At 41.7% G+C, this 22249-nt stretch overlaps 1 protein-coding gene across 4 annotated transcripts; it reads right to left on the reverse strand.

Annotated features, from left to right (window-relative positions):
- Positions 1 to 926: 926 nt before the first annotated feature.
- Positions 927 to 12751, reverse strand: LOC139266028 (membrane-spanning 4-domains subfamily A member 15-like). Of its 4 annotated transcripts, none has more exons than XM_070883806.1 (7): positions 12493 to 12751; positions 9638 to 9803; positions 6789 to 6896; positions 4873 to 4929; positions 4598 to 4705; positions 3602 to 3724; positions 927 to 1160 (listed from the first exon to the last, which is right to left on the reverse strand). In XM_070883806.1, exons 2-7 carry the CDS (start codon positions 9794 to 9796, stop codon positions 1041 to 1043), a joined length of 675 nt encoding a protein of 224 aa, XP_070739907.1. In that variant the 5' UTR covers positions 9797 to 9803; positions 12493 to 12751; the 3' UTR covers positions 927 to 1040. The 4 variants fall into 4 exon arrangements, with proteins under 4 accessions (XP_070739907.1, XP_070739904.1, XP_070739906.1 ...); XM_070883803.1 differs by lacking the exon at positions 12493 to 12751 and adding an exon at positions 11647 to 11793; XM_070883805.1 differs by lacking the exons at positions 6789 to 6896; positions 12493 to 12751 and adding an exon at positions 11647 to 11793.
- Between the last annotated feature and the right edge of the window lie 9498 nt (positions 12752 to 22249).

Here is a 22249-nt window from a genome sequence, read left to right on the forward strand (position 1 = left end):
CCATGAACTTATTGAATGGTGGAGCAGGCTCGAGAGGCCAAATGGCTGACTCCTCCTATTTCTTATGTTCGTAAGTGCTGTAACCTACAGGGCTATGGACCAAAAGCTGGAAAGTGGGATTAGGCTGGATAGCTCTTTTTCATCCGGCACAGACATGATGTGCCGAATGGCCACCTTCCTTGTCGTAAATTTATATGCTTCTATAATTCTACAAATGTTTCGATGTGTTAAAGAGCTAAAGGATATAACCAGCAATATGCAGAATAATTGAAGATAGTATAGGAAATTACTTTTCAAGGCCTAATTTGGAAACCGTCAAGCTGAGTGGTGTAAGCATATTTTAGCATTTCTCAATTTTGATTGTTTTGCAATTTCCTGCTTAAAAATGAGGTAAGTAACCACCAAGTGCCTCAATTTCTCAATGCACGATACTCACTTATGTAGAATGTGGAAGTTGGGGGAGGTGCTGGAGGATTGTGGGCTCTCTGTCTACCTCTATCTCCACAACGAGTCACCCCCTTCAGATTATAGATTTTAAATTATTGTTTGCTATTTACTGATGCAAATCCTTATCAGGTTTGATAATCTCATCTTTGAGCGGAAGCAAAATCAGACCGCATTGTCGTGGATGCGCCTGGGGCCAATGTTAGGATCATGCCAGATAGTGGGACTACGGTCTGAACAAACTGGTACGGAGCTCCGCACGTTGATACGATGCAGAAGAGTTTGCGAGGTTGCTTGGCTTGGGGTTGAATTTCCACACGGGTTTCAACCGCCGTAACTTCGGCGTAAGAAACCCCGGGGAATATCACCGCTTTGATTTTATACAAAGGCCGAGCAAATCTTGTGATTAAAACCAGCAAGTTATATGACAGGGAAAATATAACCATTTCATCGACTTTGCGTGGATTTCAAGAAAACAGCAATAGAAGCAAGCCGTTTAATTATTCTGAGTTGAAGCATATATATTGGAAAGATATCAAGGCATTCTCAAATCCTGATTTGCGTATCCTGATCCTCCCGGCCTGAAATGAGACAAATCACTTAAAATACAGTGTTTGGTAATCGGAACGGTCAGCCAAGAGGGTTTCGTAGTTCGCAACCATAGGTTCCTGGGCTAGGTTGTTCTGAGCAGCTGCAGATTGAATCGCAAATGAATTCTGCAAAGAAATCGAATGAAATCAAAATAAATAAACCAAGCAAGCGATCACCTCTCGTCCATTATTATACCCTTTCCACGTCAAAAGGAGGGGGAACTTGTACCAACCCATATTTGCACAAATAATCACAGGCAACAATAAGATGATGGCCAGGCACATTTAGCACCAAAGAAATTGGTTTTGGCCCAAATAAGAAGATAATAACATAAGAAATAGGAACAGGAGGAGGCCATATGCCGCCTTGAGCCTGCTCCGTCATTTAATACGATCATGGCAGATCCGATCAGAGACTCAGGTCCACTTACCTGCCCACTCCCCATTATCCCTTATTCCCTTATCAGTTGAGAAACTGTCTATCTCTGCCTTAAATGTATTCAATGAGCCAGCTTCCACAGCTCTCTGAGGCAGCGAATTCCACAGATTTATAATCTTCTGAGAGAAGAAATTCCTCCTCATCTCAGTTTTAAATGGGCGACCCCTTATTCTAAGATTATGCCCCCTGGTTCTACTCTCCCTATCAGTGGAAACAATCTCTCTGCTTCCACTTTGTCAAGCATCCTCATAATCTTATATGTTTCAAAAAGATCACCTTTCATCCTTCTGAAATCCAATGAGTAAGAGGCCCAACCTTCTCAACCTTTCCTCATAAGTCAACCCTCTCATCTCCGGAATCAACCTAGTGAACCTTCTCTGAACTGCCTCCAAAGCAAGTATATCCTTTCTTAAATATGGAAACCAAAACTGTACGCAGTATTCTAGGTGTGGCCTCACCAATACCCAGTAGAACTGTAGCAAGACTTCCCTGCTTTTATAGTCCATCCCCCTTTGCAATAAAGGCAAAGATTCCATTGGCCTTCCTGATCACTTGCTGTACCTGCATACTAACCTTTTGTGTTTCATGCACAAGGACCCCCAGGTCCCGCTGTACTGTAGCACTTTGCAATTCTTCTCCATTTAAATAATAATTTGCTGTTCTATTTTTTCTGCCAAAGTGGATAACCTCACATTTTCCCACATTATATTACATCTGTCAAATGTTTGCCCACTCACTTAGCCTGTCTATATCCCTTTGCAGATATTTTGTGTCCTCCTCACAATTTGCTTTCCCACCATCTTTGTATCATCAGCAAACGTGGCTACATTACACTCGGTCCCTTCATCCAAGTCATTAATATAGATTGTAAATAGTTAAGGCCCCAGCACCGATCCCTGCGGCACCCCACTAATTACTGTTTGCCAATCAATAAATGATCCATTTATCCCGACTCTCTGTTTTCTGTTAGTTAGCTAATCCGTTATCTATGCTAAGATATTACCCCAACCCCGTGAACTTTTATCTTGTGCATTAATCTCTTACGTGGCACCTTATCGAATGCCTTCTGGAAATCCAAATACACCACATCCAGAGGTTCCCCCTTATCCACCCAGCTCATTACATGCTGAAAGAACTCCAGAAAATTTGGCAAATATGATTTCCCTTTCATAAAACCATGCTGACTCTGTTTGATTGAATAATGCTTTTCCAAATGTCCAGCTATTGTTTCCTTAATAATGGATTCCAGCATTTTCCCAACGACAGATGTTAGGCTAACTGCTCTATAGTTTCCTGCTTTCTGTCTGCCTCCAGGATTTGAAGAGTTCCAATCTTGGGCCTCCAGGCGGATGGCAGCATAAAGGATCACTGATCCCAGGGTCACAGGCGATTCGGAAGCGTCCGTGGGATCACGTGAGCATGGTCCTCCAATGACAATCGAGGATTGCATTGCAATTTACGAAGGGGTTCCCCTAATGATATGCAATGGAATCCCCAAATAATTATACAGTTTACAGAATTCTAATTAGAACTGTTCTGAATGGGAATTGTATTCATAAGTCTCTTCATTGCATCAACTTCAATTAAAAACATAGATTTTTTGATAAATAATTTTAAACATATTAATCTGGGCCAATTGTTGCACAAACTTAATTAAATTGCATGTACATCATTTTGGATTTTTAAATGTTTTATTTAAGCCTTATATATACCCTTACGCTGATCAAAGCGAGCCCTATTCCTGCTTTTACCAGCACTACTCATTCTTCAGGCGATTTCACTGATCTGTCGAGGTGTACTTTGACAAATCGCATGGTCCAGATTACGGCATGTGCAAGCACATGCAGAAATCCACATTTTCAAAGGCAATACGATGGCGTACTCTGAGGGTACGCTGTCGAGGACACCGCAATTTCAGGGTCAATGTTACACTTTAGAAATCCTATTATGCCACAGGTGTAAACTAAGTTCGAAGCACCTTGCTCATTTAAATTCTTTCTTTCCTTCTTTCTCTCTCTGTCTCTCTTTCTCTCTCTCTCTCTTTGATCCCCCTAGCATCTTCACTTCTGCCACATATTGGTAAGTAATACCTAAGTTTTTTATATATATATTTATATCGGGATCTTACCAGTTCCTCATCCAGTTCACAGCATTGTAATCCACAGCAATTGAACACGGACGTTGCAATCGATATGATAAACTCAAATATGGTGAACACCAAAATACAGGAAACGAAAGCTTGGGATGTTTCCTGCAAACGTAATATGTAACTCAGTGGAATATTTTCTTGTATAGTTAAATATATAGGGTTAGAAATTTGCCTCGTTTGTCCCCTCCGTTTGCGCCTGCGGGAGTGATAATGGGGCACTGCCGGCTCTGCGTCCGGGAATGGCGAGAGTACCGACGCCCGTGAAATTTCCCTGGAGGTTTTCCGGTAGCAGTAATCCCGCGTGCCACTATCTCCTGCGCCCCGGAGATCATGACGTCATACAACTGCGCAGTGACCCAGTAACATGCTGGATACAAACTTTGGTTCTGCCCCCTGCAGCATTGCTAGGCATTGACATTGGCAGCTGCAGGAGATGATGCAATGGAGGCTGGCCATTTGGGTAGTTAAAGGTAAGACCGCTAGTGTCAATAAAAATTGTTTTCACCCCTTGGGTTATTCTTTCAACATTTTGCTGCACCGCTCTTGATCAGCCTGAATTCTGTTAGAGTGCTTGCAGCTGATCATCGTGGATTGCGAGCAAGGGATTTGATTTCTCGCAGAGCCTGCAGCGATGGCCCTTCCCTTTGAGCCTCAGATCCCGGCAGCGCTGCGCTGGAGATTGTGCACCGCTACCGCTACCGCCCCTTGTGCCGGCTTTAGCGCTACAAGGAAAGTGCTAGCACTTAACTTAGTGCTCCACTTCCTTTCTGGAGTGCTCAACCGGACATTCGCATCAGCTTCACTTGTCTAGCGCCCAGCGATACTATTCTGCTATGGCAAATGTTATCGGCCCAAACGGGGTGCTACTCAATTTCTCCTGCATATACTTTTAAAGAATGGGTGTATAAAGTGCCAACCCTCTCAATATTCTGGAGATGCTACAAATTTGATTCATGACAATATTCGCCAACTTACCAAATTTATCGAGTTTCTATCGACCATTAGCAAAACGATAGTGAACACAATCACGCCAATTCCTGCAGCAATGGTACTCAGGATATTCATCACTAAGCCTCCTATTAACTGGAAGATAACAAAATATGCAAGGAACATTAGCTCCATTTTCTTATGGGGTACAGTAAAATGCCACAGTGTAAAGTGGTTAATTAAGCAAATCTGTAACTCAATGTTGTTAATTTACATTAGTACTTAGAGAATTAGAGAGGATTCGACTTCAAATTGATACCTACCAGGGATTTCGTGAGGTTTTTCTCCAACGAAACAGACAGGGCTCCAGAAATTATATACTAGGAAATGTGTTTAAAAAAAGTCAAGTGTTGGCAGTTAATATCAACTACACAGGCTATAATTCAAGCACAGGCATTTGTGGCATTGCTGGAATATTAGTCAAATCAGGCTAGATAAGATATTCAATGCCATGGAGTTTAATGATTAGGGTTACGATTTCCTCATGGAAATTTGTGCACCGACATTGTCAATCCATTCATAACTTTGTTCTCTTGTTGGGATTTCAAGCAAATATATGTTGGCCCTATTTTCCGGGGCCTCTGTCTGCGTACACACAGCTGGGAGTGTCAACTGAGATTTTGTGCTCCGCCTGAGGAAAAGAGTGTTTGAAGACTAGGCCCTCAAATCTGCCACTAAGCTCATGGTCTACAGGGCTGTAGTAATACACGCCCTCCTATTTGGCTCAGAGACATGGACCATGTTCAGTAGACACCTCAAATCTCTGGAGAAATACCACCAACAATGTCTCTGCAAGATCCTACAAATCCCCTGGCAGGACAGATGCACCAATTTTAGCATCTTTGACCAGGCTAACATCCCCAGCATTGAAGCACTGACCACACTTGATCAGCTCCACTGGGCAGGTCACATTGTTCGCATGCCAGATGCGAGACTACCAAAGCAAGCTTTCTACTCGGAACTTCTTCACGGCAAATGAGCCAAAGATAGGCAGAGGAAACATTACAAGGACACCCTCAAAGCCTCCCTGATAACGTGCAACTTCCCAATGACATCTGAGAGTCCCTGGCCAAAGACTGCCCTAAGTGGAGGAAGTGCATCGGGGAGGGCGCTGAGCACCTCAAGTCTCATCGCCGAGAGCATGCAAAAATCAAGTGCAGGCAGTGGAAAGAGCATGCGGCAAACCTGTCCCACCCATCCTTACCCTCAACGACTATCTGTCCCACCTGTGACAGGCTGTGGTTCTCGTATTGGACTTATTTTAAGAGTGGAAGCAAGTCTTCCTTGACTCCGAGGGATTGCCTATGATGATGATGTGCTTGAGTTCCTGGAGTGGGGACTTGAACCCATAACATTCTGACTCGGAGCTGGAAATGCTATCCACTGAGCCACAGAACGAAGGAAAGTGGGAGAATGAGAAAGAATGAGGAGAGAAAGAGATAAATAGAAAAAAAGAAGGACAGAATTAGGAGAGAGAAAGAGAAAGGTTAAGCGTTGCAAGAGGACAGAAGGAAATGGGGAGGAAGAGAAAAAGAGAGAGCATGAAAAAGACAACGGCCTCAATTTTCTGGGGCCAATGACTGCGTACACAAGTGGTCATAAGTGCCCCACAAGTTCTGATTTTGCGCATGTGATGCTCATGTGTGAAAACCCGGAACTTGCGATCTGTCAAGTTCCAGCTGATATTAATGGGGAAAAAATGGGGGTGGGGTGGTGGGGTGGTGGGGGGTTAAAATATGCAACCTATTGGCCATTTTCACCCAGCCATGAAAATGAAAATTACGCCCAAGATTCAGCTGAAACCTAGCATGAGAGGCAATCTTCTCACATAGATGGGAAGATTTTTAACTAACTATCTCACTGTATGTTATAGATTCATTAAATTTACCTTCACCGAACTAAGTTCAAATATCCTTTCCATTGTTGAAGGGACTGTGTCAACAGATAAATTCATAGTGATTGCAGAGAAAACTTAATAAATGCTGGCCTTGCCAGCGACACCCACATCCCAGGAATGAATAAAAAATCCCACAAAATAAATATTAAATTAAGGTGGTATTAGGAAGCTCGGAGCAACAAACAGGATCAACAGTTTCTATTTTTGTGCAAATATGTAGCATCTTAAAATAGTTGAATGCATTAATTGATTCAATACTATTTAACTGAACTCTGAACTGACCAACAATCCTGTCCACCAAGGTATTCCGGTGAATCTGATCACTGCATTAGCGTAGCCGAAGGGGACACCAAATGTCACCTGGATTATTCCTAACATAATCTGCACGACCTAAAGCAGAAAGAGTTCAAACATTATTGGCGACCAGATATTCACATCTAGAGGTTAAAACTCTGATGGCACGGCAGCCGCATTGGGGTGCTAACCAGTGCCTTTCCTCCAATAGGGTGGGCAGGAAGCACATGCTCATTACGAGCTGGAAGCGCGCTGCCTGCAATATTAGCATATGCAAAACAATAGGCGTCCAGTGCCCATGTCTGAAACAGGTGTGTGGACCTTTGCATATGCAAATCAACAAGATGTTTGAGGTCATCTGCGCAATGCGAGTTGCTTTAGCTGAAACAATGGTTGGAAAGTCAGAGTTGGGAGTTGGATTGGCAGAGTTAATGAGGAAGGAAAAGGGATTGAAATTTTCATCACTGTTCAATGAATCATGCTGGAAGTAAGATTTGTTTTTATTCATTCCTGGTATGTGGGCATCGCTGGCAAGGCCACCATTTATTGGCCATCTCTAATTGACCTTGCGAAGGTAGTGGTGAACTGCCTTCTTGAACCACTGCAGTCCATGTAGTGAAGGTACTCTCTCAGTGCTGTTAAGGAGGGAGCTCCAGGAATTTGACCCAGCAATGTGTATTGACTGTCAAGGCACACACATGAATAATGGCTTCTTGAAAGAGATGCTGGAGTGAGATTAGTGTCAGTCCATCTCACCCAGACAAACATTCAACTCTTCCTAGAGAGGAGGACGCAAAAGAAACATGTCAAGTATATAAAATGACCGTAATTTACAAGAAAACACAAACTAATGTTCAGAAATATCTCCTAAGAGAGGGTTATCTTGCCACACATAGAAAGTTCAGAAAAATGGAACTGCATTTTTTATTCCCAGTCTCACTCCATGATAGATGTACATATATATTCATTTTGGTACAGAACCTTGGTTAGAGCACAATTACACACAGTTCTGGTCTCCATACTGAAAAATGGACATCGAGGCATTGGAGAAGGTGCATAAAAGATTTACAAAGATGATGCCAGAACTGAGAGGTTCTAATTAACAGTATGCACTGCAGCAACTCGTCGAGGCTTCTTCAGCAGCGCCTCCCAAACTTGCGACCTCTACTATGAGAAGGACAAGGGCAGCAGGCGCATGGGAACACCACCACCTCCAAATCACACACTATCCTGACTTGGAAACATATTGCCATTCCATCATCGTCACTGGGTCAACAACCTAGAACTCCCTCCCCAACAGCTCTGTGGGAGTACGGACTGCAATGGTTCAAGAAGGCGGCTCATTAGCACCTTCTCAAGGGCAATTAGGGACAGGCACTGAATGCTGGCCTTGCCAGTGATGCCCACATCTCATGAATGAATAAAAAAAGGGAAAGACTGAACACGCTGGGACTCCTTTCTGTAGAAAACATCGCGTCACACACATGCCAGGCAATGACCATCTCCAACAAGCGAGAGTCTAACCACCACCCCGTGACATTCAACAGCATTACTTCACCGAATCCCCCACCATCAACATCCTGGGGGTTTTCATTGACCAGTAATATAACTGGATCAGCCACATAAATATTGTGGCTACAAGAGCGGGTCAGAGGCTGGGTATTCTGCGGCAATTAGGGATGGGCAATAAATGTTGGCCTTGCCAGCATCAACGAATAAAAAAAACATTGAATGCCCCACATATATATTCACTGTAGTTCCATATTTCAGCAATATTAGCTTATGTCCAATTTTACACATTGGGCTGTAATTAGCAGCCATTATGGGTGCGTACAAGGTGCACACGCACCCAAAGGGGCTGCGCAAGTTTCGGGTTTAGGCAAGCAAAGTGCATGTGGTAAAACCCAGAACTTGAAATCTGTCAATAATAGGAATCTTCTTGACAGATCGCATGCATCCCCAGGAAAAGGGCTTCCATGAGTGGAGAGTTGGGCTATTTGCCCAACTTCTGCCCAGCGAAAATCCATGAAATTCTTATGCCTGGTAAATAATTTATACATTTAAAAACCTGTGAAATAAGGTAAGTTTATTTTAGCTCCTTTAGAATATGTAAATTTATTTTTCAAAAAATTAAATTATTGTTTTAAATATTTAAATAAATGCAACTTTGATTAATTTTAAATATGTATTTATTTTAAAGTGTACGTATATTTTTGGGATATTCCCATTCATACTTCTGCGCATTCCATACATACGGAATCCTCATATGTATGAATGGGGATCCCCTTGTTTCATTGGTTTGGCCGGCCCACGTGATCCTATGGGCACATACGGTTTTCAGGCCTACACGTAGCACGTAAGTGTCCGAATTTCCATGACCATCGGGTAAGTTTGTAGATTTTTTGCTGGTCGAAGGCATCCATCCGCAGGAAGCCGACGGCGGAAATTCAGGGCCACTATATCAGACTTTTATCACTGAATGAAGACGCAAATTAACTTACATATAATCATAAAATGGTTACAGTAAGAAGGCCATTCAGCCCATCGAACCATCAATTCTATCTGTCTATCACACTATCTGTCATCGGTTAGTTGAATTTTTTTAAACTTTTGATTAATATATAGAATCTTAGAATGGTTACAGCACAGAAGGGGGCCATTCGGCCAATAGACACCGTGCCAGCTCTCTGCAAGAGCAATTCAGCTCGTCCCACTCCCCCGCCACAAATATTTCGAGGATACGGTTGCAATTCATTGGTGCTTCAGTGAAATTTCAACAGGCTATTTTTGTGTCTCTATAGTATTTATTTGAAGCTCTGGATATAACTAATTCTTACCCCCAAGGCTTTTTGTTCTCCCTTGCGAAACCTTTGTATGTACCGAGGGACTTGCTGTAATTGGCTGTTCGGGACGCATGGTGCTGGGTACATGCTGCCTGCGTGTGCAACGGGACACGTTGTCACAATGAACTCGTTCTTGTTGAATGATACAGCCATCTTATTTCTATTAAAATACAAGCATATTAAATTATTTTAAAATGAACTCGTTTGTGTTGACATGAATGGATAGAAAATCCAACGGGTCGTGTTGTTGCTGAGCGAAGCTCGCCACCAGATTTGGAATGCTCTGTTCAGGTGATGCTCAACATCCAAGTGGTAAAGCCCAACGAGTATCACCTCAAAAGTAGTTACGCCAATGTTGCGCCATTTAAAAATGACCAGCTGGTAGCCTGCCGAGACAGTTACACACGGTTTTCCTGGGTCATAGGAATATGTGAACATAGAGACTGGAGTAAGCCATTCAGCCACTCCAGCACATTATACCACTTAGATCAAGGCTGATCTGTACCTCAATTCAGTTTACTCATCTTTGCTCCTTAACCCTAGGTACCGTTATCTAACAAAAATCTATCAATCTGAGTATTGAAAATTCTCATTAACCATTTTGAGAAATGAATGTCTTTTGGAACATACACATTTGTTAACTGCCAAAAATGATTTGTCCTTGACGTTAATCTACCCAAGGATCCACTGCCTTTTGGGGAGGCGGTTCCAGATTTCCACTACTCTTTGTGTGAAAAATAATGCCGTCCTTTACGTTCACGGTAAATAAAGAAGATCGGGTAGAAACCCTAGCCTAATTCTCATTTATGCCGCCAGGCCGAGGTCTCCACTGATATGCTGAAGTTAGGGTGGAAGATGCGAACCGCCACACAACTTCCACCCCTCAGGCAAATGGAGAGTGCACCAAGCCAATAGAACTGATCAGATCTCATTGTATTTTCAGAATGATCACCTCCCTCTCATGGAAGGTGTAAAATACAAAATGCTGTCGCCCTTTCTTTAATGCTCGACTCTCCCAGCACAGGAACTGTGAGAAATTCGGCATCGGGAAGTGTTATCAATGCACAGACTAAAGTGATGGGGAATGTTTAATTGTTTTCTTTCAATGCAGGAATAACCCATGAAATGCTGCAAATTTGTAACTTAAACTTAATATTTCAACTCATGGGCTAATATTACTTTAAAGAGCAAGAAATAATATAAAACGCTTAGATTTGTGTGTTGATTTTAATGGGTTTATAGGGCTAGACTTTCCACTTAGATTGCTAGTACCCAAAAAATGGGCAATGTTCCAGCCCAACTTTCTACTTTTTAAGCGAAATGGCTGTAGCCTGCCATTTTTGGGCGATATATGGGCGTTAGTCCAGCCATGTCAAGTGGAAAGTCCAGCCCTAAAGTCAGATAAAAACATTGGCCCGGAATTTGCTGTCAGCGGCTGACCTCGAAGAAAGCTGGCTACAAAGCACTCGCCATCTCTGTGTGCTAACAACTTCAGCTTTCTTGCCATTGATTTGATTAACGCTGTATATAGGGGATCACCAGCATATAGCAGCACTGATGTAATCGAGCTGGCTAAGCAGCCAATTACAATTATGATTTCACCGACAGTAAACCAGGAAATAACAAGAAACTTTTAACAATTACTTTTCAAAAAAATTACAGAGAACAAATTAAAGATTGGATCATACATATCCGGTTTATTTAGAAGCTGAAATATCATAAACAAATTTAAAAAAATACATATTTTTATTATTTTCAAAATCTACTAATTTTATCATAATGGAGAAATTCGACATTCTACAAATATACAATTAGTTTTTCAGGGCCAGAACGGTTGTCCGACAGTAGTTATTATCATTGAACAAGGCTTAATTATATATGAAGCTTTTAGCAGCGATATTAGAGCGGAAAATCTTAATTTTTCATCAGCTCAAGCGATTTCAGTGATTGCCGGCTCTGGGTGGGTCAACAACATAGCCTGTGGCAGAACAATGATGACTCACCGCAACTCAGGACTTCCGCTTTTATCTGCGGGTGGGCTAAATCCAGAATTTACGGAAAGTTTCGGAAGGGTAATGATGGCAAACGCTAACAGTTCCACCGTCATTACTATCGCAAAAAGCCGGGACAATATTCTTGCCTGGATTTTCTGCTGGTCCCGAACACGGCAGAAGCGCCGCCAGTGAGAGTTACGCCGCCCACAAGTGTGCACCGGTCACCATCTCTCCCCCAGATCAACAAATCTACATGAAGTTCCCCAAATTTGACCCGGTGTTGCGTCGAAAATATTTTAGTTCTGATTTTTTAAATAATTGATTGACATATTCGACATAGTTGGGGAAATGAAGCAATAGACAGTTGCTTCTAGTTCCTCAAAGTTTTCCGAGATCGAGAGATGTTTCCATGGCCTCCTTACGCGCCTGATTTCAGTTAGTTGCGCCTGATCACCCTCCTTAATGGCAGCCGGATAATGGGTCTTCCCAATGGTGATGCTATAATGTCCAGCGTGGAATGCGTCTTTCTAAATGTACGCGCACTGTAACACGTTTGAAATAGCATAGAAGTTAAATGGCTCAGTGGAATCGCAAAACTACAAACAATACTGCAACTAGAAGGAACTTCCAAATTGGTTGCTACTTTGAGGAACTAGAAGCAACTGTCTATTGCTTCATTTCCCCAACTATGTCGAATATGCCAATCAATAATATAAAAAAATCAGAACTAAAATATTTTCGACACAACGCCGTTTCATTTCCAGTTTATTCTCCTGTCAATGCATCAGACGGGTAACCAAAGTTGTTTGTCTTCAGATCCAAAGGACTGAATTTAGTAAAATAAATGGGCATTACCGTAATGTACCAGGTTCAACCTCAGCGGAAGCCTTCCAGATTTATGTAGAACTAAAGAAGAAACTTGTATTTCTATAATGCTTTTCAGGACGTCCCAAATCACTTTACTGTCAACGAAATCCTTTTGAAGTGTCCTCACTGCTGCAATGTAGAAAAGCCAGTAGCCAACGTGCAAGCTGCAACAGACAGCAATGGAGTAACGATCAGATCATCTGGTTTAGTGATGTTGCTTGAAGGATAAATATATGCAGGGTGTTGTCCTGTGTGTCATCGGACTGAGTGAGGAAATCATCGAGAACGGCTGCTCCTCCTTTTCGTCATCCAATGAGGCGCCAGCACTTCCCATTCTGGACCAATAGCCAAGGCAGAAATGATTGTCTGGCAGAAGACGTCAAATATGGCCATCCAGATGAAGCAGGAAGTGTTCCAGCAAAACAAGTCACCATCTTCAAGACTGGGGAGCAGAAGATGGTGAAATCTTTATAAAACACTAGTTCAGCCTCAACTGGAGTATGGTGTCCAATTCTGGGCACCTCACGTTCATCATCATAGGCAGTCCCTCGAAATCGAGGAAGACTTGTTTCCACTCTAAAAGCGAGTTCTTAGGTGACTGACCAGTCCAATACAGGAATTACAGTCTCTGTCACAGGTGTAGGAAAGGGTGGGTGGGACAGGTTTGCCGCACGCGCTATCCGCTGCCTGCGCTTGGTTTCTGCATGCTCTCGGCAACGAGACTCGAGGTGCTCAGCGCCCTCCCGGATGCACTTCCTCCACTTAGGGCAGTCTTTGGCCAAGGATTCCTAGTTGTCGGTGGGGATGTTGCATTTTATCAAGGAGGCTTTGATGGTGTCCTTGAAACATTTCCTCTGCCCACCTGGGGCTCGCTTGCTGTGTAGGAGTTTCGAGTAGAGCGCTTGCTTTGGGACACTTGTGTCAGGCATGCAAACAATGTGGCCCACCAATGGAGCTGGTCGAGTGTGGTCAGTGCTTCGATGTTGGGGATGTTGGCCTGATCGAGGACACGAATGTCGGTACGTCTGTCCTCCCAAGGGATTTGCAGGATCTTGCGGAGACAACATTGGTGGTACTTCTCCAGCGATTTGAGGTGTCTACTGTATATGGTCCAGGTCTCTGAGCCATACAAGAGGGCGGGTATCACTGCAGCTCTCTAGACCATGAGCTTGGTACCAGATTTGAGGGCCCGATCTTCAAAAACTCTCTTTCTCAGGTGACCGAAGGCTGTGCTGGCGCACTGGAGGCAGTGTTGAACCTCGTCATCGATGTCTGCCCTTGCTGGTAGTAGGTTCCCAAGGTATGGAAAGTGGTCCATTTTGTCCAGGGCTGCGCTGTGATCTTGATAAAAACATTGGAACATAAGAAATAGGAGCAGGAGTAGGCCAGATGGCCCCTCGAGCCTGCTCCGCCATTAAATACGATCATGGCTGATCCGATCATGGAATTAGGCCCACTTCCCTGCCCACTCCCCATAACACCTTAATCCCTTATCAGTTAAGAAGCTGTCTATCTCTGTCAAACTTATTCAATGTCCCAGCTTCCCCAGCTCTCTGAGGCAGCGAATTCCACAGATTTACAACCTTCTGAATGAAGAAATTTCTCCTCATCTCAGTTTTGAATGGGCGACCCCTTATTCTAAGATTATGCCACCTAGTTCTAGTCTCCCCTATTAGTGAAAACATCCTCTCTGCATCCACCTTGTCAAGCCCCCTTATAATCTTATACATTTTGATAAGATCACCTCCCATTCTTCTGAATTTCAATGAGTAGAGGCCCAACCTCCTCAACCTTTCCTCATAAGTTAACCCCCTCATCTCCAGAATCAACCTAGTGAACCTCCTCTGAACGGCCTCCATAGAAAACAAAACTGTATGCAGTATTCCAGTTGTGGCCTCACCAATACACTGTACAACTGTAGCAAGATTTCCCTGCTTTTATACTCCATCCCCTTTGCAATAAAGGCCAAGATACCATTGGCCTTCCTGATCACTTGCTGTACCTGCATACTATCCTTTTGTGTTTCATGCACAAGTATCCCCAGGTCTTGCTGTACTGCAGCATTTTGCAGTCTTTCTCCATTTAAATAATAACTTGCTCTTTGATTTTTTTCTGCCAAAGTGCATGACCTCACACTTTCCAACATTATACTTCATCTGCCAAATTTTTGCCCACTCACTTAGCCTGTCTATGTCCTTTTTCAGATTTTTTGTGTCCTGCTCGCACATTGCTTTTTCTCCCACCTTTGTATCGTCAGCAAACTTGGCTACGTTACACTCAGTCGCTTCTTCAAAGTTGTTAATATAGATTGTAAATTGATGACTGGGGGGGCAGTGCTGTGTGATGGGGTCAGGTTAGTAGAGGACCTTTGACTTATGGATGTTTAGTGTAAAGCCCATGCTTTTGTACACCTCAGTGAAAATGTTGACTATGACTTGCAGTTCAGTCTCTGAATGTCATCTGCGTACTGTAGCTCGCACAGATAATGGGAAGTCTTGGATCTGGCCTGGAGATGACAAACGTTGAACAGGGTCTCACTGGTTCTGTAGTTTAGTACCACTCCAGCGGGAAGCTTTTTGAATGTGAGGTGAGCATTTCAGCGAGGAAGATCGCCGAACGTATGGTATGTTACACCGACAGGCCTACAATTTCCACCTGCAAGCCTCCCCCCTCCACATTTTCTACAAAATAGCACTGAATTCGACTGATTCCAAGCTATGATCACAGCCACCCATTTCTCAACTATTTTTAAACAAACTTCAAATTGGATCATTCTTTCTAGGCCACAGTCTCTCAGCATTGGGACATTGGAGGTCGCCGAAAGGTCACAAATCATGACAACTGAAGAATTGAATAGTAATTTATTTTCCAGAACATTTAGATAATCAATTGTGCAATTGATAAACCAATAATGCACAAAATTAACTGTTGCTGAAAATGATGTTTGATATATTACATGCATCATCACTTCACAGCAACAATGAAGGAACGTGGTCCACAATTTGCCTGTGTTATCTCATTAGAAATTAAAAAAGAAAGGAAGAAATAAAGAAATAACCTGCCTTTCATGGCCTTAGGAATGCTTGCTAGCTATTGAAGTAATGTTGAAGTGTACTCACTGTTGCAATGCTGTGAATGGCAGCAAAATTCCACACAGCAAGATCCCACGAAGAATAATGTGTGGTCAGATAATCTGTTTTAGTGCTGTTAGGGCTGATGGATATATGTTAGCTAAGACACCGGGAGAACTCACCCCATATCCCTGCAATTTCTTCTCCTTGAATTATTTAGCCAATTCCCTTTTGAAGGCTACTATTGAATCTGTATCCACAACCCTACCAGGCAGTGCATTCCAAATACTAACCATACATTGTGTGACAATGTTTTTCTTCATGATGCCTCTGGTTCATTTGTCAATCACCTGTGCTCTCTCGTTATCAACCATTTAGCCATTGGAAATAGTTTCTCTTTATTTACTCTATTGAAACCCTTCATGATTTTAAACACCTCTATGAAACCTCCTCATACCCTTCTCTGCTCTAAGGAGAACAACGCAGATTCTCCAGTCCATAGAGATAACTATAATTCGCAACCCTGGAACCAATCTGTGCCAAGCCTTTCACGTCTTTCCAAAAGTGGGGTGTTTAGAATTGGACAAAATATTCCAGCTGGGGCCAAACTAGTGTTTTATATGTTTGGCATAATTTCCAGGCTTTTGTATATATCTCAAGTTTAAAAAGCCCAGGATCCCATATGCTTTATTAACTTATCCTGTCCTCTCACCTTCAAAGATGTGTACACAACCACCCCGCCCAGATCTCTCACTTATTACACTCCGTTTAAAGTTGTACAATTTAGCATGTATCTCTCGCCTCAGTCTTCCTACCAAAATGTATCATCTCACACTTTTCTGCATTGAATTTCCTCTGTGATGTGTCTGCCCATTCAACCAGCCTGCCTATATTCTCTTGAAGTCTATTACTATCTTCCGCATTGTTTACTACATTTCCAGCTTTTTGAAATTATGCCCTGTATCCCCAAGTCTAAGTCATTAATGTATATCAAAAGAAGTAGTGGTTCTAGAACTGAACCTAGGGTTACTCCACTGTTTAACTCTTTCCCAGTACAAAAAAACAGCCATTCACCAAAACTGTTTTCTATCCATGGTACTACTGCCCCTTTTATCCCCTTGGCTTCAATTTGGACTGGAAACTGATCTAGAAAGTTTTTCAGTGCACATTTCAGGAATTTCTCTCCCTCCTTCTGTTTACATTATCCCAGTCTGTATTAGGAAAATTGAAGCCACCATCATCACTACTCAATTGTTTTTTTTCCAAATATGTCTGACATTTGTTCACAGATTTGCTCATCATTTCTACCATATTAGACACCCACCACCCTGTTCTGCCCCTTAACTCAAGCCAAATAGATTCTGAGTTAATAATTCAGGTCAATGATCTTTTGTAATAACTGAAAAAAATTGGAAATATAGCAGGTTTTAAGCAAGTGCAGCGACAGCGAAAGGGGGGGATGAGGAAAGAACAAGAGCAGGTTGTGTGTCTGGACTGCAGTATGTGGGAGTTTGTAGACAATGAGACTGTCTTGAGCAAACATGTCTGCAGGAGATGTCTCCATCTCGAATCTCTCCGGCTCTGCATCATTGAGCTGGAATGTGAGTTGGAGACATAAGGGAGGTGGAGGAATTTCGAGAGAGATTTATCCAGAATGCAGTCATATCCCCGAGAAAAGCACAGGTTCAGGAAAGGGAGTTTGTAACATTTAGGGAGCTGTATCGTGGAAATTTAGGAGAGGTTGAGAAGGAGGTCCTGCAGACATTGGACCTGTCCAACAGGTACGATGTACGCACTACCTGTGAGGACAAGGAGAAAGATTAATATTAAATATTCCTGGATATAGGGTGTTCAGGATAGATAGGAGGTGGTGTGGCAGTATTGGTTAAGGAGAATTTTGCAGTGCTAGAGAGAGAGAATATCCTGGAGTGGTCAAGGACATAATCTATTTGGTTAATGTTAAGAAACAATAGAGGTGCCATTAAAATAATAGGTGTATTCTATAGACCACCAAATAGTGGGAAAATTATGGAGGAGCACATTTGTAGTGATAATAAGGGGACTTCAACTATCCTAATATAGACTGGAATAAAACAGCACAAATGGCAATGAGGAAGGAGAATTTATGAAGTGATTATTTGATCAGTATGTTTTCTGGCACAACGAGGAAGGAGGCATTACTGGATCTGATTATTGGGAAAGAGATAGGTTAAGTGGAGCAAGTGTCAGTAGGTGGATATTTAGGGAACAGTGATCATAGTATCATAAGGTTTAGATTAGCTATCAAAAAGGACAGGGAGCAATCTCGAGTAAAAATACATAATTGGAGGAAGGCAAATTTCAGTGGGATGAAAACGGACCTGGCCCAGGTAAATTGGGATCAAAGATTGGCAGGCAAAACTATCGTGGAACAATGGGATACTTTTGAAAAGGAAATAGTTTGGGCACAGTCGAGGTACATTCCCATTAAGGGGAAAGGTAGGGCAATTAAAGTCAGAGCTCCCTGGATGACGAAAGAGAAAGTAAGATCAAGCAGAAAAAGAGTGTGTATGACAGATGTCAGGTCGAGAATACATCTGAGAATCAGGCTGAATATGGAAAGTTCAGAGGAGTAGTGAAAAAGAAAATAAGAGGGGCAAAGAGAGGGTATGAAAATAGAATGACAGCTAAAATAAAAGGTAATTCAAAAGTCTTCTATAGGCATCTAAATAGCAAAAGGTTGGTAAGAAGAGGGATGGGGCCGATTAGGGTCCCAAAAGGAGAGTTTGTATGGAGGCAGAGGATATGGCTGAGATACTAAATGAGCATTTTGTATCAGTTTTCACCAAGGAAGAAGGTGCTGCCATAGATATAGTAAAGGAAGAGGTAGAGGAGATACTGGATGGGATAAGAATTGATAAAGAGGAGGTACTAGAAAGACTTGCGGTTCTTAAAGTAGATATATTACCAAGATCGGATGGGATGCATCCTAGGATGCTGAGGGAAGTGAAGGAAGAAATTGCAAAGATACTGGCCATGATTTTCCAATCCCCTTTGAAGCAGGGGTGATACCAGAAGACTAGAGAATTGCAACAAATTCAACAAAGGGTGTAATGAAAAACCCAGCAGCTATAGGCCAGTCAGTTCAACATTGGTAGTGAGACAGCTTTCAGAAACAATAATCAGGGACAAAATTAACAACTTGGACAGGTGTGGATTAATTAAGGAAAGTCAGCACGGATTTGTTAAAGGCAAATCGTGTTTAACCAACTTGATCGCGTTTTTTGATAAGGTAACAGAGAGGGTTGATGAGGGCAATGTGGTTGATGTGTGACATGTGTGTACATGGATTTCCAAAAGGCATTCAAAAAAGTGCCTCATAATAGGCTTTCCAGCAAAGTTAAGCCCATGGGATAAAATGGACAGTGGCAGAATGGATAAGAAATTGGTAATTAAGTGACAGGTAACAGAGAGTAGTGGTGAACATTTGTTTTTTGGATTGGAGTAGCTGTATGTATGTCAAAAAAACAATTAGAAAGGGAAAGAGAAACTATGAAATTAAATTATCAAGGAACATAAAACAAAATAGTAAAAATACCGGCACATCAGTAAAAAAGGAAGGTTGGGATGGGAATAGGGCCAGTAAGGGATAGGCAGGATAATCACACAGGTAATGATAGAGAGATGGCAGAAATAATAAATCATTGTTTTGCTTCGGTATTTACCAGGGTGATAGAACAGGTGGACATGACATTGGATGATGAGATTAGTAATGAGATAAGTGCATTTAAAATTAAAATAGGGGATATATTAAATAAAGTAATCAAACTCAGAAAATAAAACCCCTGGTCTGGATGGATTGCTTCCATGCATTTTAAAAGAATCTAGGGAAGAGATAGAAGAGGAATTACTACACATATTTAATAATTCGTGAGAAAAAGGTGTAGTGCCAGAGGACTGGCAGATAGCTAGTGTAATACCTATATTTAAGAAGAGGGATAGAACATGTCCAGGGAATTATAGATGAGTCAGCTTAACATCAGTGGTGGGAAAAATAATGGAATCCTTACTAAAGGAGAAAAAGAAAAACATCTAGAAACCAAAAATATAATAATGAATAGTTAGCATGGATTTCAAAAGGGGAAGTTTTGCTTGACAAACTTCATTGAATGTTTTGAAGAGGTAACAGAAAGTAAACAATGGTACTGCAGATAAATGCTATTTATCTAGATTTTGAAAAGGCCTTCGATAAGGTACCCCATAATAGCCTGATGAACAAGATCAGAGAATGCAGAGTCAGGGAACAAGTAGCAGAAAGGAGAGCTAGCTGCCTTCAAGACAGAAAGAAGAGAGTATGGTTAAAAGGTAACTATTCACAGTGGCAGAAGGTGGGTAGTGGTATTCTACAAGGATCAATGTTGGAACCACTGTTGTTCACAATTTATATTAATGATTTAGACGTTGGAATCAACAACACAATTTCTAAATTTGCGGATGACACCAAATTGGGTAGATAGTCAATACTGAGGAGGACTGTAACAAATTACAGGAGGGGCATATAATTGACAAATAAAGTTCAACACAGATAAATGTGAGTTATTAAATTTTGGTAGGGAGAATAAGGAGGTCACTTATTACTTGGAGGGTGTGAGTCTTGCATGGGTAGAGGAACAATGGGATTTAGAGTACAAATACACAAATCACGAAAAGTTGCGACACAGCAAGACCATAATAAAGCAATCCAAGCAATAGGGTTCTAACGGTGTAGAATTGAAAAGTAGGAAAGTTATGCTAAACCTGTATCCAACTTTGGTTACACCACACTTAGGGTATTGTGTCCAGTTCTGGTTGCCATATTATTAAAAGGACAGAGAGGCACTGGAGAGGGCACAGAGAAGATTTACAAGGATGATACCAGAAATGCGAGTGTATATATATCAGGAAAGGATGAACAGGCTGGCTTTCTTTTCTCTTGAAAGGGTGAGGGGTGATCTGATAGAGGTATTTAAAATTATGAAAGGTTTTGATAGAGTGGATATAGAGAAAATGTTTCCACTTGTGGGGAAGAACATAACAAGACACCATCAATATAAGAAATCTAACAGGGAATTATGAAGAAACATCTTTACCCAAAAAGTGGTATTTGGAACTCATTACAACAGGGTGTGGTTGAAATGAATAGGATTGATATGTTTAAGGAGAGGCTAGACAAACATATGAAGGAGAAGGGAATAGAGGGTTATGCTGATAATTTAGATGAGGAAAGACAGGAGGAGGTTCGAGTGGAGCATAAATGCCGGCATGGACTGGTTGGGCTGATTGGCCTGTTTCTGTGCTATATATCCTATGTATTCCTATGTAAAACAAATGGGAAAGTCTGTGATAGGGTGAAAATAGGAGAGATTGAATGTTAAAAGGGATGATAATGTGAGGCAAAAGGAGATGGCAACTAGACAAGTAAAGTAAAAAGATGGGCCTGGAGGAGTAAATGGGAATGGCAAAAACATCAACAGTTCCCATCTGAAAAATTAGGGGCAGAGGTTACGATCTGAAATTGTTGAATTCATTGTGGAGTTCGGAAGGCTGTAAAGGTGCTGTCCCTCAAGCTTACATTGAGCTTCATTGGAACAGTGTGGGAGGTCCAGGTCAGAAAGGTCAGAGTGGGAGTGGAGCAGATAATTAAAATGAAAAGCGACCTAAAGCTCAGGGTGTGAAAATATTTTCAAACTGAACAACTTCTCCTTTGACTCCACTCACTTCCTCCAAATAAAAGATGTTGCTAAGAAAATCTGCATGGGTCCTAGCTATGCCAACATTTTCGTGGGATATGTGGAACATTCTTTGTTCCACTTCTACTCAGGTCCCCTCCCTCACATCTTGTTCTGGTACATTGATGACTATGTCAGTGTTGATACCTGCTCTCACCTTGAAGTAGATAATATCATTCAATTTGCTTCCAACTCCACCCTTCTCTCACCTTCACATGGTCCATCTCCCAAGGTAGATTGGAAATCAACATTAAAAGGTTTGATGGTAGACAAACAATGGCTAGCATTTAAAGAATTAAAGCATAATTTACAACAAATATACATTCCTTTTAAGGCACAAAAATCCCACGGGAAAAGTAGTCCAACTGTGGCTAATGAGAGAAGTTAAAGATAGCATTAGATCAAAGGAACAGACTTATAATGTTGCCAAAAATAGTAGTGAGCCTGAGGATTTGGAGGATTTTAGAATTCAGCAAAGGAGGACCAAGAAATTGATAAGGAAAGAGAAAAATGAATGAGAGTAAATTAGCAAGAGACCATCATAAAAACAAATTGTAAATGTTTCTATGTGTATGTAAATACAAAGAGATTAGTGAAAATAAACATAGGCCCATTAGAGGCAGAGACATGAGAAATTATAATGGGCAGAGACATTAAACAAATACTTTGTATCTGTCTTCACGGTAGAAGACACAAAAATCGTTCTGGAAATAAGGGTCTATAGAGAATGAGGAACTTTTAAAAAATCAGTATATGTAAATATATAGTACTGAAGAAATTAATCGGACTAAGTGGTGAAAATCCCCCTGGATCTGATGACCTGCGTCCTAGGGTTTTAAAATAGGTAGCTGCAGAAATAGTGGACGCATTGGTATTAATCTTCCAGAATTCCTTAGATTCTAGATAAGTCCCCGAGGATTGGAAAGT

Source organism: Pristiophorus japonicus, chromosome 6 (genome assembly GCF_044704955.1).
Source record: "Pristiophorus japonicus isolate sPriJap1 chromosome 6, sPriJap1.hap1, whole genome shotgun sequence".
Lineage (NCBI taxonomy): Eukaryota > Metazoa > Chordata > Chondrichthyes > Pristiophoridae > Pristiophorus > Pristiophorus japonicus.

Coding starts and splice junctions, on each gene's coding strand:
- LOC139266028 (XM_070883803.1), bottom strand. CDS start 11,750: ATGACGGTGGAACTGTTAGCGTTTGCCATCATTACCCTTCCGAAACTT. Junction 3,725..4,597: donor ATAGAAACTCGATAAATTTG/GTAAGTTGGCGA, acceptor TTACGTTTGCAG/GAAACATCCCAAGCTTTCGT. Junction 1,161..3,601: donor GTGAACTGGATGAGGAACTG/GTAAGATCCCGA, acceptor ATTTCTTTGCAG/AATTCATTTGCGATTCAATC.